Source organism: Sardina pilchardus, chromosome 1 (assembly GCF_963854185.1).
Source record: "Sardina pilchardus chromosome 1, fSarPil1.1, whole genome shotgun sequence".
NCBI lineage: Eukaryota > Metazoa > Chordata > Actinopteri > Clupeiformes > Clupeidae > Sardina > Sardina pilchardus.
In genome coordinates this window covers 21,262,251-21,277,241 of record NC_084994.1, presented here as the reverse complement: position 1 = coordinate 21,277,241, position 14,991 = coordinate 21,262,251, and the positions used below count along the sequence as shown (strand labels likewise).

Below are 14,991 nucleotides of genomic sequence, written 5' to 3'. Positions count from 1 at the left end.
CGCAATTACAGTAGCCTACCTTGTGGCACTCACATATTGTACTCGGGAGCCATACAGCAAAAACGCTCTTATGATGAGGGAACAACGAATCCTCCACAGAAATGCATCTCAGTTCTAAACAATTCTACAATTTCACAACAACAGATTCTCTTGTTTAGGTTACTTGGATTATAGTATGGATGCAAAATGCTTTTCCTTCCTTATAGGACCTACTCTCTACAGGCTACCCCAAACATCTACATTTTTCAAATTACATTGTTTTTATCAAGTGTACATAGCACAACTGGATGAGCATGCCCTCTGTTTAGCCTGGTCTCACATTGTCTCTCCTCTGCCTCAGATCCCCAAAGAGGGAACTTTCGAGTATGACGAGTCCATGAACCAGTACGTCTACCTGCAAGCCCAGTTCCCAGGTCACCTGCTGGAGAAAGTGGTGTTGGTCTCCTTCCAGTCTGGATACATCTTTGTGCAGACAGACAAGACCATTTACACACCTTCAAGCACAGGTGAGCATGAGCCTATATTCACATTAATTTATGATACAGTATTACATGTAGACCTTCAAGCACAGGTGTGGGAAGATGCCAATAATGTTGTTGTTGCTATTTTTATATTCATTCTCTAGGCCTGTGTTTACTTATTGTGTTATATTTGTTTATATTGTTTGTTTTTCTAGTTCTGTACAGAGTGTTTTCACTTAATCCTGCCCTGCACTCAGAAGACAGTGCCATTTCTGTAGAGATCATGGTATGTTCACAACCAGCTGTGTGTGTGTGTGTGTGCGTGTGTGTGTGTGTGTGTGTGTGTGTTTGCACGTGCCTGTGTGTTTATATGTAATATACTGTTAATAAAATTAAAACAGCATGTACAGAAAGGAATTAAAACTTATCGTTTAACCTCCACAGACTCCAGATGGAATAACAATCAGCAAAGAGGTCATTTATACAAAAGGAGGAATCAGGTGGGGAGACCACAGGCTGCCTGAATTTGTCAGGTAAGTCATCTACATAAAACGTGGATTGCCATTGATGTCCAATGTATGCTTTTTATTTTTCTTACCAAATTACCAACATATCAGGTTTGTATAATAGTTTATATTAGTCAGCCTTATTAAGTAGTTTGTTTATCTGATCATCTGATCATAATTTTTTTATTATTATATTTGTATTACTGAGTTTGTCAATAGGAAAACTGTGTCAAGACAGAAAAGCATATAAATACAAATAAATCCTTAGTAAAGGACAAATTAATAAAAAAAATCCAATTCTTCTCACCGGAAAGCTTTGGAACATGGAAGGTGGTAACAAGATTTTTTGCCACACCTCAGATAAACTTCACTGCCGAGTTTGAGGTCAAAGAACATGGTAAGGAGCCATGTAATGGACAAATGATGCATACCATCCGCAGTCAACCAGAACAGAAAAATATAACCATGTTTCTTTCTTTTTCCCTTTTACCTGTCTTATATAGTTATACCCAGCTTTGAAGTGTCGTTGACCCCAGGAAAAGCCTTCTTCTATGTTGACGATGAAGAAATGACAGTTGACATTGTTGCCAGGTTGGTTGCATGCAGAATGAGGGGCCTCTTTTTCCACTTCTGTTCTTGTTTCAGGCATTGGCGACTTTAAAATAACCAACTTGTTTTTGTGTGTAAGGTATTTGTATGGGAAGGATGTGACTGGGGTTGGATTTGTGGCATTTGGAGTCAGTACTGAAGAGATTGAGAAAATAAGTTTGGCAGCGTCACTGCAGAGGGTAGAGGTGAGGACACAGACACAGACACAGACACACACACACACACACACACACACACACACACACACACACACACACACACACACACACCATTGCAGACCCACAGTGTGATGTTGTATATGATGCACTTACAGATAAGAGAAGGGAAAGGCACAGCAGTGCTGAAGAGAGATCACATCACACAAACTTTCCCCAACATCAACGAGCTGGTCGGATCCACCCTCTATGTGTCTGTTAGTGTCCTAACAGAGACAGGTAAACATCTATCAATGTTTCTATAGATCTATCTTTCTATCTATCTATCTATCTATCTATCTGTCTGACTGAGTGACTGTATGGTGTTTTTCTCAGGCAGTGAGATGGTGGCCTCCAAGAGAGGTATACCGATAGTCACATCCCCATACACCATTCACTTTAAGAGGACACCCAAATACTTCAAGCCAGGGATGCCCTTCGACGTTTCAGTACGCTATATGTTACCATTTCATCTGTGTGGTCCCCTCTGTTGAAATGCTCTGAAATTTAGCGAAATAATAATAAGAAAATACTATAAATTCCTAAAGAAAGCCTGATTCAGAATCAGATGTATTATGTATACGTGTTAACAGATAGAAATCATTTGGCTTTGTATTCTGGTGATTGCCAACCAATGTGATCTATATGTATCTATAATAATTTGTAATTTGTCTGCTTCATGTGTCCAAATCTGCTTGGCCCCCTACAGGTCTTGGTGACCAATCCAGACAACTCACCTGCAGACAAGGTGGATGTGGAGGTGACGGCAGCTGGCCAATCAGTGAAGAGTTCCACTCGCTCCAACGGCATGGCCAAAGCCACCATCACCACGCTGGGTGGGGCTTCCGAACTGCCAATCATTGTAAGTCTTCGGTGACAGTAGGACCTGCATAGTTATAGTATTTTGTTGTATGTAATTTAATTGTTGTACAGAATTCATAGTTTTCCTGCATCACTTTTGAGTCACATTTTCCATTCAATGGACTAAAATGTTAAAAATGTGTAGTTCCTGTTTTAAAAATACATACATGTAGATAATTACATCATCAGTATTTTATTACAGACTCTATCCTTTTGGTAACACTGGGCTCAATACTCAATATTAGCAAAGGACGTAGACATGTTATCAGGGAACACAAAACAAATACTGTATGTGCTAGCAGCAGTCAGTTCAGTTTAGTTCTAAAGACTGGTAGAAGGTGCCATTTACTCACTTCACAGCCCTGTACCCATTGTACATCAAAGCACAAGCACACATTTAAGGTGATCATGTGTTTGTTTTTGTTTATACTGTATGTACTTTATAGGTGACGACGAAAGCCCCAGGTCTCACTGATGCTCAACAGGCCAGAGCGGACATGACAGCGGTTCCGTATGTGTCCAAGGGAGGTTCCAAGAATTACCTGCACATTGGTGTGGATGCAGCAGAGCTGACCATCGGAGATCAACTCAAGATCAACCTGAACCTGGGAGGAAGTCCTGGAGCCCAGAATAATGACTTCACGTACCTAGTAGGTGACAGTGTTTTCATTTTCACATGTAAATTCACACATACACACACACACAAACAAACTCAGACACAGAAACACAAGATGTATTCTAACATATCTCTCTAACTAATCCTCTGTGTATGTGTGTGTCTGTGTGTGTGAGTTTGTGTGTGTGTGTGTGTGTGTGTGTGTGTGTGTGTGTGTGCGTGTGTGTGCGTGTGTTAAATTCTATCGTCAACAGATTCTAAACAAAGGACAACTTGTGAAAGCTGAGAGGTTCAAGAGACAGGGCCAGTCTGTAGTGACTTTGTCCTTCGCAGTGACCAAGGACATGGTCCCCTCCTTCCGTATCGTGGCCTACTACCACGTGGGCTCATCTGAGGTGGTGTCTGACTCAGTCTGGGTGGACGTGAAGGACACCTGCATGGGAACGGTAAATATTTTTCCATTATTTTTTATATTTGTCCTCATTTGCATTCATTAATTTATCACAACGTTGTATCCAAAGTGACTTACCTGTACAGTAGTGGTTATATAAATTCTTTATAGTATGTGTGTTTCATTGTATACTGAACCCCTGATGATTGTGTTTTAAGTGCTGTATTTCCTCTAGAAGCTGAGCAACACTTCTCACATCTCCTCTCCCCCTGTACTCTTTCAGCTGAAAGTGGAGCCATCTCACCCTGCTGAAGTCTACTCTCCTCGTCGGCGCTTCAGCCTGACCATCACCGGAGACCCAGGGGCCAGAGTGGGTCTGGTGGCTGTGGATAAGGGAGTCTACGTTCTCAACAACAAGCACAGACTTAGTCAAAGCCAGGTCTCAATATTTTTGTCATTCTGTCCTCATAGGGCATTGTTCATCAGTATTTCTAAAACGGATAGTTCCGCGTTCGATGCCATTGTTTATTCCAGTATAACCTCCTACCTTGACCACATTTTATTCATAGTAATGCGCTACCACAACAAGCACAAAAAATACAGTGGCCGCGTCTTGTTGTTGCATGGCAACCATTCATATGGAGGGAATACATTTCTTGGCGGAAGAATGATTATCTATTAATATTTTTTTTTTGTGCTGTGCCTTTGTTTCATGAAATCTTGCTAGATCGACATAGTAACCGTCTTAGAAAAGCAATAAGCCACATGGTTTATACTGTATACTAGAACAGCTAAATCCACTTTGCCACGGCCTCTGGGTCGGCCTTCCATGTTCAGGATAGGACAAGGAACTTTACTGATGTCTTTCTCTTGATCTCACCACTCCAGCTTTGTTTATTTCAGATCGACCATATTTCAGCCAATGTATCCCAGAAAACAGTCATGACATGACAATGAGCAGTTATGTGCACTGCAATAACCACACCTCTAGTCTTTGGTCTGAGCACTGATATACTAGATGTAGTTTTAACTTTATTATTATTATTTTATTATTAGTAATAATGTTTTTATTCATCTTTGTGTGATAATCTTAAATCTGTGATGTTGTTTACAAGAATGACTCAGGCTTCACAGCATGCTCTCAGTAATTCTGTTGTATAGAATTTTCTCTTGTTTGTTTTTCTGTCTTTTATTTTGTTGGTTTGTTTGTCTGTGTCTCAACACAGATCTGGGATGTCGTTGAGAAGTATGACACAGGATGCACAGCAGGCAGTGGTAAGGACAGCATGGGGGTGTTCTTTGATGCCGGCCTCGTCTTCCATTCGAGCACCGCTGGAGGCACTGAATCGCGCCAAGGTACCTGCCGCCAACTCAAACAACACACACACACACACAAACACACACACACACACACACACACATACATATACAAACAACACCAACACTAATTAAAGTTGACTATGGAGAGGAATATAAAATCATCTTTTAGAAATTGATCTTAAAGGAATATTTAGGTATTTTACACTTTAAGCCCATTTTCTGTATTGCCTAGCATGAAAACGAGTGTTTGACACCGAAATCTCGACGATTGTGCCTGTTTGTGGAATTTGTCAGCTTTAGAATGGAGCTCTGTATGGCTTTAACATTGCTCGCTTTGTGCATGGACTATTCTGTCCTTAAAACACCCCTAAATGTTAAAAATGTGCAGCTCACTGAGTGCTCACTGAGTGGTTACTGGTCTTCAACGATCTTCTATAGCAAGTTTCGCAGTGAAATTCAAATTATGTTGTGTTGTATTAGGCACACACGGTTGTGAGGTATCTGAAAAAGTACTTCCAGGATTTCGAAAACCATGATATAAGATGACAGAAGCTGTATTTTACTGCAAAACTTGCTATAGAAGATCGTTGAAGACCAGTAACCACTCGGTGAGCTGAACATTTTTAAAAACGAACGTTTAGGGGTGTTTTAAGGACAGAATAGTCCATGCACAAAGCAAGCAATGTTAAAACCATACAGAGCTCCATTCTAAAGCAAATTCCACAAAGAGACTCAGTCGTCGAGATTTCAGTGTCAAACACTTGTTTTCATGCTAGGCAATACATTATATAATACAATAATACAATATTTACGATACATTATTAATTCAAGACAATTTATGTCCTTAGCCTAAAGGTTGGATATTTCCACATTTTTAAAGTCAACTTTAGCATGTGTTCAAATACTTATGGAGGGCACTGTATATATGTATTTTATACATAAACTGTGTGATTTTCTCTCTTCTCCCTAGTACCTACATGCCCAAAGGCAGCCCAAAGGACACGCAGGACCATCACCATTCAGGACCTGCCTATCTCTCTGCTCAGCACTGCTATTGGTTTGCTATCGGTCAAATCGTTCATTAATAAACTTCAGCTGTAGATGCAGGGAGAAATCACTCTCAAACCTCACTAGCTACGTTTACATGCAACCATCGGAATGACCAATCGGATCGGTGGAAGTTTACATGGGAAGGAGTATTTTGGATGCGCGCGTTTACATGTCAGCTTCACGCGCATATAGCCTGCTTGCAGTTTTGCTCCCCGAGATGGACGTGAGAGCTTATAGCCTATGACGTTTGAGGCGTGAGATATTCCCTACTTCCAATCCTCTGCCTCTGCTTTCTGCTGTTCAAAAGCAACATCATAGGCCTAGAGTTTCGTTTCTTTTCCTTATAATTAGAATGACTAAAACGACGAAAATATAAACTAAAATTGTGTCCTCCTAACACACTCACTGGCCGCTTTCACACTGCACAGCAAGTCGTTCAGCAAATGCTAACTTCATGCACGGTCATACAGAAGTATTCCAAAGCCAAAAATATAGCTGATTATCCTGTAATCTGACGGGGTAGCAAACCATCAAAACGTCTGACTGTTCGCTAGTTGTTTTGCACCTCAGATGTTGTATAACAAGTGCCAGCAACACAAATTCAAACTTGTACGGAAATGCATTCAATCAGGTCCTTGCCGTCTACCTAGCTTCCACACTGTTCTTTCAGACATCGCAAAATATCTGTCTCCACTGTAGTCTCCGAAACATAGCCTACCTGTTAATATTTGGCTTTCAGAAAATGAGACTTCATCACTGCATTTCAGTCGTTGCTTTTACCAAAGCCTACGCAGCTGCCAGTTAGCGTAGCCTATCCAACTGCCTGCAGCCTAGGCTACTTCCTAAACTTCAAAGATGCTGTCAGATTTTGTGGTTGTTTTGAAAGTGTCACGAAACTAAATAGCCTATTCTTCCGATGCCATGTTATCCGTCACCGTTCAATCCATAGACCTAAAAGAAACTCAACCTCACGCCCAGTGCTTATGTTTACACCTAACTAAAGATCTTTCATTACTAGCTTTAACCCTCTCTGCCTACACCGTGGTGGCTTTATTGGTGGATAAGAGAAATATTGTGCCTCCTTTTCTGAACATGCGCAGAAGGGAAGAGTAGCAGAGAACGATCCTTACTACCGGACGTGTCCGTTCCACCTCTTTCAATCCGACCCAAATTTCAATCAGATCGGCGATTTTCATTCCGATTGTCTTGTTTACATGAAGGAATTTCAACCCGATTGGGCCTGAATCGGATTAGAAAGGGTGCATGTAAACGTAGCTACTGTCAAACTAGGTGTAACACTAGTTAAGTGTAACACACTAAGCCTGTAACTCCTTTAGCTATATCTAACACTTACCTGTCCACGTGGCATAAACAAAGATAAACCATACCGGTAACACTTTACATTACAGATTGGTAATAAGTGGGTAATGTTATGGTAATATGTATGCAGTTTAATGGTAATAATTGAATTGAATTACCATGAAATTGCATATATATTACCATAAAATTACCCACTTATTACTGATCTGTAATGTAAAGTGTTACCACAATACCCACACTGTTTACCAGCTTATTTTCCTCACCTCTCATTAGCACCTTCATTCACAAAGCCAGCCCAGAGGACACGCAGAGCCATCACCAGTGAGTTCAGATGCCACCGTCACCTTCAATCAACTACAGTGCCCTCCAAAAGTATTGGAACACATAGTTAGATATAAAATCATCTTTAGGATATTCATCTTGAAGTTTGGCATGCTTTATGTCAGTTATTAGCTGTTAGCTAATTAGCTGGTTTGTATTGCATTGAGCTCAATGAGAACGAAACCAGCTAATTAGCTAACAGCTAATAACTGATATAAAGCATGCCAAACTCTTAGTATGGTGAAGGGTGTAGTGTTGATGTTGGTTTATTTTAATTCCAAAGGCCAAGGGGACTTTATCAGGGTGCATAGTGTCCTGGATCCATGAAATGACTGCCCTTTAAAAAGAAAAAGAAAAATCCTCTATGGGAATTTAACATGGGGTTCCAATACTTATGACCCCTGTATTTTAAGGAAAACATTTATTTATTTCCAAATACATTATTCATTCACAAAGAAAATGGATGTCCTTAAAGGTTAAATATTTCCTCATTGTTTCATTTAAGGCATTACGATCAATTTCCAAAAGATGATTTTATATCTAACTTTAAGCATGTGTTCCAATACTTTTGGAGGGCACTGTATATGTTCAAGCAAATACTATATTACTTTCTGAATAAGTTCATATACTGTTCATATAAGTCACACTTTTAAGGGCAAACCTCTGTTTAGTTGTCATATTCTGCCTGGCAAGCTACAAGAACTTGTTCCTAGATTCAAGACCTTGTCTTTTTACAATGCCTTTGGTTGATGTTAATTGTGCCATGTTGTTAATTCCAATTGAGAAGCTTGTTTTTCTACACAGGTGAAGAAGATGATGATGGCGCATACATAGAGTCTGAGTACCTTCTCTCCCGCTCTCAGTTTCATGAGAGCTGGCTCTGGGTTGATCTTGGGGACCTTCCTCAATGCCCGGCAAATAACAGACACTGGTGAGCAAGAGGACTAAGTGAAAAGCCCTATTTTCAGTCAGTTATTAGTTCTCTGTCAGTTGGTTTACTGTCTTTATTTGAATATAATTGAACATTACTCTGCCATTATGATCAGGAGAAAAAAGGAAAATATAACAAAATGTGAGCTTAGAATTATAAGGTTCTATCTCCGTTTAGGGTAGTTCTGAGATATTGAGCATCAAAGTTTTACATAGCTAGCAAAACTGTACTGTAGTACCTTTTTATTTTGCTAATAATTAACTTTTTTTTTTTTTTTTTACAAAAATAACACCACACAGGCATTAATAAGCACCTAATGGATCAGATGATGTCAAAAACTCAATTTCGACCAAAATGGAGATAGAACCTTATAATTCTCAGCTCACGATATGTTGTTATTGTTGTTATTATTAGTATTAATATTAATGATAATTATATTATTAATAATAGCAACAACAACAACAGTATTATTATTATTATTATTATTATTAATAATAATAATAATAATAACAATAACAACAACAAAAATAATAATAATAATAATAATAATAAAATCATACATGGATGGTAACGTTTGTTGTTTTTGCCATTGTCAGCACCACCACTTCCATGACACAGAGGAGCTTCCTGAAGGACTCCATCACCAGCTGGCAGGTCACAGCCATTAGCATTTCAAAAACTCATGGTAGGTCAGCAACCTCACTCCCTCACAAAGGTCCACATACTGTAACTGTATATTTTCATAGGTGTTTGCAAATACGAAGAAGGAAACAAATCTGTTTAGAAAAATACCCGACTATGTGTAGGTATGGTCTTAGAATGCACAGGTTTCCTACTTGGACAACTCCTTCTGTGTGTGGGTGTTAGCCAACCTATCCTCTCATCTTGTTTCCACAGGCATCTGTGTGGCAGACCCCTTTGAAATGATTGTAATGAAGGACTTCTTCATTGACCTGAAGCTTCCCTACTCTGCTGTGCGTAATGAGCAGATCGAAATCAAAGCCATCCTTTACAACTACAATGACTATAAAATCAAGGTAAGATTGCAGTTAAACTTCAATGGGTTTGTTACACACTACAGTTCTATAATTAGGGCTCGAGCACCAAGGTGCGGCCGCAAGGCCCTATTGGTTTTGCTCAGATTATTATTATTATTATAGTGGAATCCTCTTACTGGAAACGTTTTGCACCTTTTAACCAACTTGGCATGCTCTAAAACTCTACTACCTGTGGAATTGATAACCCTACTGAGACTGAAAGACAGACCTCTGGCCTAGGCTGTGGCTCAGGGACTCTATAGCGCCACCCAGAGCATTGTCTGTTATGGTTGACACATGATGAAAATGAACCAAATTTGGTGGGCATGTGTGTTGCTCATGCACATGCCCACCAACAAGTACATGTTGCTTTGTTAGATTCCGAAATGTCACAGGTCTGCACCACAGCTGCTCGGGCCAGCCATCGCCGCTTGCGGCTATATTATTTTACATGCCATTAACCGTATGAAAGTATTGTCTCTATGACTCAAAACATTTCTTCCTACTCCCCCTAACGTTACATATGTTGAACTTTTAACTGTGCTAATATTAATTCCAAAGCAATACACAATGTCTCATGAAGTGAAGTCTGCTAATGGGTTAAACAATCCTGCATTGGGCACAGAAGCTAAATGGGCACGCTATCTTTCTACTTGCTTACTGTAGGTGCGTGTGGAACTGTTGGAGACTGATGAAGTGTGCAGTGTGGCCACCAAGAAGGGCAAGTACCGCACTACTATTGAGATGGACCCCATGACATCAAGAGCAATGCCCTTCGTCATCATCCCTATGGAGCTGGGCAAACACACCATCGAGCTGAAGGCCGCTGTGTTCGACTCACATCTGTCAGATGGTGTCAAGAAGGACCTGCTGGTGGTGGTGAGTGTGTCAAGAAAGAAAAAAGAAAGAAGGAAGTAAATGCCATAGAATGATTAATGTGAATGGATGGATGACACATCTGCTTTCTGTGGAGTTGAAAGACAGGAAGGAAAGAAGGAAGGAAAACAGAAAGAAAGAAAGAAAGAAAAGCATAGGCTGTAGAGAGGTTTATCAGAGGATGGTAGTCAGCCAGCAGGGGTGTTATGTAGTTGTAGTTGTTGTAAGCTGTAGTAGTGTCCACGACACTAGATAAGTGCTCAGGGTGATAGGGAGGGTGGGATGCCGGTGTGTTTGGATGGTAGTTTTATTTTTATATCCAGAGCTCATGACTGTTCATGAAAACTAGCCCATCTCAGGTCAAAATATTGTCACAACAGTATGTTGATACGTATCCTTGCCTATTTTAAGTGGGTTCACTGAAATGGTGATGCGATCCTGCTTTTACTGCATTGCTAGAAGTAGGCCATAGTTGGATGGATGTTACAATTTCCCATTTTTGTCTTCAGTCTGAAGGTGTGCGGACTGAGGTTCCAGTCAAGAAAGTTGTCCTCAACCCAAAAGAGCATGGTGAGATGAAATTAAGCTTTTGACAAGTGCATGACATACAAGGGAGGGATAATAATATTGTTAACTAGATGTACCGCAAAGCGATACACAATATGACCGCCGCTCAGTCTTGCACATTTTCTCCGCAAATATCAATCACGCTTTTGTTTCCATCGCCTACTCCCTATTGCAACTTTTAGGTATGTAAATGAGTGTGTGCATGTGTGCGCTTGCTTTTGTGTATGAGTGCTTCTCTGTCTATGAGCAGTGATGGGCAGTAACGCGTTAGAAGTAACGCGTTACTGTAATCCAATTACTTTTTTCAAGTAACGAGTAAAGTAAGGGATTACAATGGCAAAATCAGTAATTAGATTACCATTACTTTAGGCCGCGTTACTGCGTTACTAAACTGCGATTTTAATTGCTTTGTGAGACTGTCTGGTGACAATCAGTATAATGTCCAACGCATTGCGAGAGATGTAAACAACAGACGAGACAACAGAGTGCGGGAGAGAGCATGACCATGCTGCATTTAATAGCCTACATGAGTTGGGGTTTTCCTAAACTTTTCCCATAGTTCGGGACTTGGACTTCTTTTGCTTATCTTTACTTCACTTTTATTGTTCTTTCTACTTTCATTTCATTCGATGACTTATGCTTTCACTCTGGACTGATGCCGTATGTCGTTGACGTTCGAACTTGTTTTCGGTGGACATAATTAAGTTTGTACCGTCGGAGTCTTTGCAAGACAATGAGCAAAATGTCCGTAAATAATAGAGCCTGTATCATCTGCGTTCTCTGTAGTCGCTTTCAGACATAACCCCTGCGGTAGCCTATGAGGTTTGTCAGACGGAGGTCCGACTCTTCGGTTAATTATAGGCTACAGAATCTATGTATATTTGAGTGAGGGGTGGCGCAGAATGCGGCCGCTGTCACAGGACTTACTGTTTTTATTTTACCAACGACAGCGCACCCGTTCCGAATATTGTTGCAACAATGCAGCATGTATTCTGTTACATCCGCAGCATCGATGAAAGATTGGAGCGTGACATGCAGGTTAACTGCGCAACGTTTAATTGAAACTCAGCAGTGACGCTCTCACATAATCTGAACGAATTCACGTTCTTTATTTACAAATGTGTTGCATGCAGTTCATAGTTCACAGAACTCGTTTATGCACAACACTGCATTTGATTCTATTTTATATGATGGAATATGCAAAAAGAATAAAATTAGGCTGAAAGTTGTATTGCTTTATGGCATATTCAGGTTGTGTAGCCTTGGTGTGTTTTTGAAAAGTAACTAAGTAAAGTAATTGTAAAGTAACTAATTACTTTTGGGAAACAGTAATCAGTAAAGTAACGGGATTACTTTCTTGGACAAGTAATCAGTAATCAGTAACTAATTACTTTTTCCAAGTAACTTGACCAACACTGTCTATGAGTGTGTGTGTGTGTGTGTGTGTGTGTGTCTGCTTGTGTGTGTCTTTTATGTGTTTCTATGTGTATATGTTCACTGTGTTCTCTGCCGTCTAATTGCCCCTATCTTCAGATGAGATGTTATGAACTGCACCAAATGTCATGTGTATGATTAACCTGACACCCCCTGGGAATATGCCAAGTTTTGTGGAATTTCATCCATGGGCTATAAAATAAATGGATTTATTTGTACATTCAGGACTGTATACCCATCAGCCTGTAGATGGTGGTGTTAACCTTCTGGAGTCTATATCCCCCGCTGGGGATTTGAAAAACTGTTCCAAACACACATCACAATCTCTGCTAGTTTTTGTCCTAGAAACATATAAGTAGCACCATTAGAAACCTTTAATGAACTAGTTTCCAAATATATAAGTTTTAAAAGAGAATGGTTGCTCTGGGTGCTGGATGCTACGGTCATACAAACACACACACACACACACACACACACAAACATGCAGGAACACACACACACACACACAAACACAGACAAGCACAGGCACATACAAACACACACACACACACACACACACACACACACACACACACATAAATACACACACACAGACACATACCTACACAGACACGCACCAGCACACACATGTACATGCACAAACACGCCCACACACATGCACACACACACACCCTCACATACACACACACACACACACACACACACACACACACACAGATGCACAGTACACACACACACACCTCACACACAGACACACAGACACACACACACACACACTCACAGACAGATGCACAGTGTGCACACACACACTCACACACACAGATTCACAGTGCACACACACACACACACATCTTTGAGTACGTTTTGTGAGACCACCGGAGCTGAGAATTGAGTGTGTGTGTAATGTACTATAGCCGGTGTGTGTGTTTGTGTGTGTGTGTGTATGGGTGCGTTTCTGTGTGCCCGTGTGTGTGTTTGCATGTGTGTATATGTGTGTATGTGCATGTTCTGTGTGTATTCTGTGTGTGTTCTCTTTCTTTCTCTCTCTCTCTCTCTGTGTCTGTGTGTGTTCTGTGTTATCTGTGTGTATTCTGTGTGTGTTCTCTCTTTCTCTCTCTCTCTCTCTGTGGGTGTATCTGTGTGAGTGCCTGTGTGTGTGTGTGTGTGTGTGTGTGTGTGTGTGTATATGTGTGCGTGTGTTTGAGTGTGTGCCTGCATATGTGTGTGTGTGCACTCGCGCGCATGCGTGTGTGTGAGTGTGTGCCTGCGTGTGTGTGTGTGCGTGATCTGATATTGGAGTGACAGTGACGGCAGAGAACACAGGGAACATATACACATAGAAACACATAAAACACACACACAAGCAGACACACACACACACACACACACACTCATAGACAGAGAAGCACTCATACACAAAAGCAAGTGCACACATGCACACACTCATTTACATACATAAAAGCTGCAATAGGGGATGGAGTAGGCGATGGAAACAAAAGCGTGATTGATATTTGCGGAAAGAATGTGCAAGACTGAGCGGCGGTCATATTGTGTATCGCTTTGCGGTACATCTAGTTATTGTTGTTGTTATCATCATTCCAAAATGTATTCATTATTCAGTTAGGTTGTACTTTCCTATCATTCTTCCTCTGTCACACACTATGTATTTCTTTTGTTTCCCTAATTCTGAAAACAAGGTGGGAAACAATTTGAGGAAGTTCAGACCAAACTCCCAAATAAGCAAGTACCGGGGACACCAGCCCAAACGTACGTCTCTGTTCAAGGTTAGTGCCAACTTTAAAACGACAACATCATAAGCAATCAACTAAAGTTACTTATGTCTGTTCAAGGTTAGTTCCAACGTTAAGACAGCCAAAAAAAAAAAAAAAGCTACAGTAATTTCCTGCATATAAGCCGCAGGACAGTGTTTTATGCCAGTTAAAAGACACAAAACCATATTAACACCATATTAAATGCCCCCCTGTATTAACCTCATAGCTGAAGAAATTTAGCAAAATCAATGTATAAGCCGCGACTAATAGTCAAGAAATTACGGTACTACAAATTGCCATAGAGGTCCCTTTTAATGCAGGTGGATATGATGCTAGCAGTGCCACAGTAGGTGGTGTAACTCCCAGGAAGCTCAGGATGTGGTAACCTCAAACTCTACGTCTGCATTTTATTGCACTGTCAGACCTTTTTTGATTGCAGACATTGAGGGGTGTGTGTCACTACTAAAGAAATATTGCATCTCTCAATAACATCTCTCCTTTCACTGCTGATGGATAATAGTTTCACCCCACTGCTCATATTTGTTTCCCGTTTACAGAGCACAGGAAAAAATATTTTTAGGAATTATCCAAACATTTACAAACATTTGAACTTTCTTCACTGACTCTAGACATATGATAAGATCTCTCAGAATGTTACATAGAAATATATCATTGTTGATAAGTGGTCTAAGATCCTTCTTACACGTATTAGCCTAAATTGGGGG

The 14,991-nt window shown here is 40.4% G+C and overlaps 1 protein-coding gene across 1 annotated transcript in view; it reads left to right on the top strand.

The window, feature by feature from the left end:
• LOC134084535 (complement C3-like) overlaps positions 1–14,991 on the top strand; it is a 32,152-nt gene that overhangs the window by 1,320 nt on the left and 15,841 nt on the right. Inside the window, exons 3-23 of the mRNA XM_062539883.1 lie at positions 341–506; positions 677–747; positions 906–994; positions 1,282–1,364; positions 1,471–1,558; positions 1,656–1,761; positions 1,890–2,010; positions 2,107–2,219; positions 2,480–2,632; positions 3,078–3,281; positions 3,502–3,693; positions 3,922–4,077; positions 4,865–4,994; positions 5,929–6,015; positions 7,602–7,649; positions 8,454–8,580; positions 9,177–9,265; positions 9,478–9,617; positions 10,284–10,496; positions 11,003–11,063; positions 14,192–14,278. Of these exons, the coding sequence (XP_062395867.1) occupies positions 341–506; positions 677–747; positions 906–994; positions 1,282–1,364; positions 1,471–1,558; positions 1,656–1,761; positions 1,890–2,010; positions 2,107–2,219; positions 2,480–2,632; positions 3,078–3,281; positions 3,502–3,693; positions 3,922–4,077; positions 4,865–4,994; positions 5,929–6,015; positions 7,602–7,649; positions 8,454–8,580; positions 9,177–9,265; positions 9,478–9,617; positions 10,284–10,496; positions 11,003–11,063; positions 14,192–14,278 (2,524 nt within the window). The remainder of the gene's footprint in view (positions 1–340; positions 507–676; positions 748–905; positions 995–1,281; positions 1,365–1,470; positions 1,559–1,655; positions 1,762–1,889; positions 2,011–2,106; positions 2,220–2,479; positions 2,633–3,077; positions 3,282–3,501; positions 3,694–3,921; positions 4,078–4,864; positions 4,995–5,928; positions 6,016–7,601; positions 7,650–8,453; positions 8,581–9,176; positions 9,266–9,477; positions 9,618–10,283; positions 10,497–11,002; positions 11,064–14,191; positions 14,279–14,991) is intronic.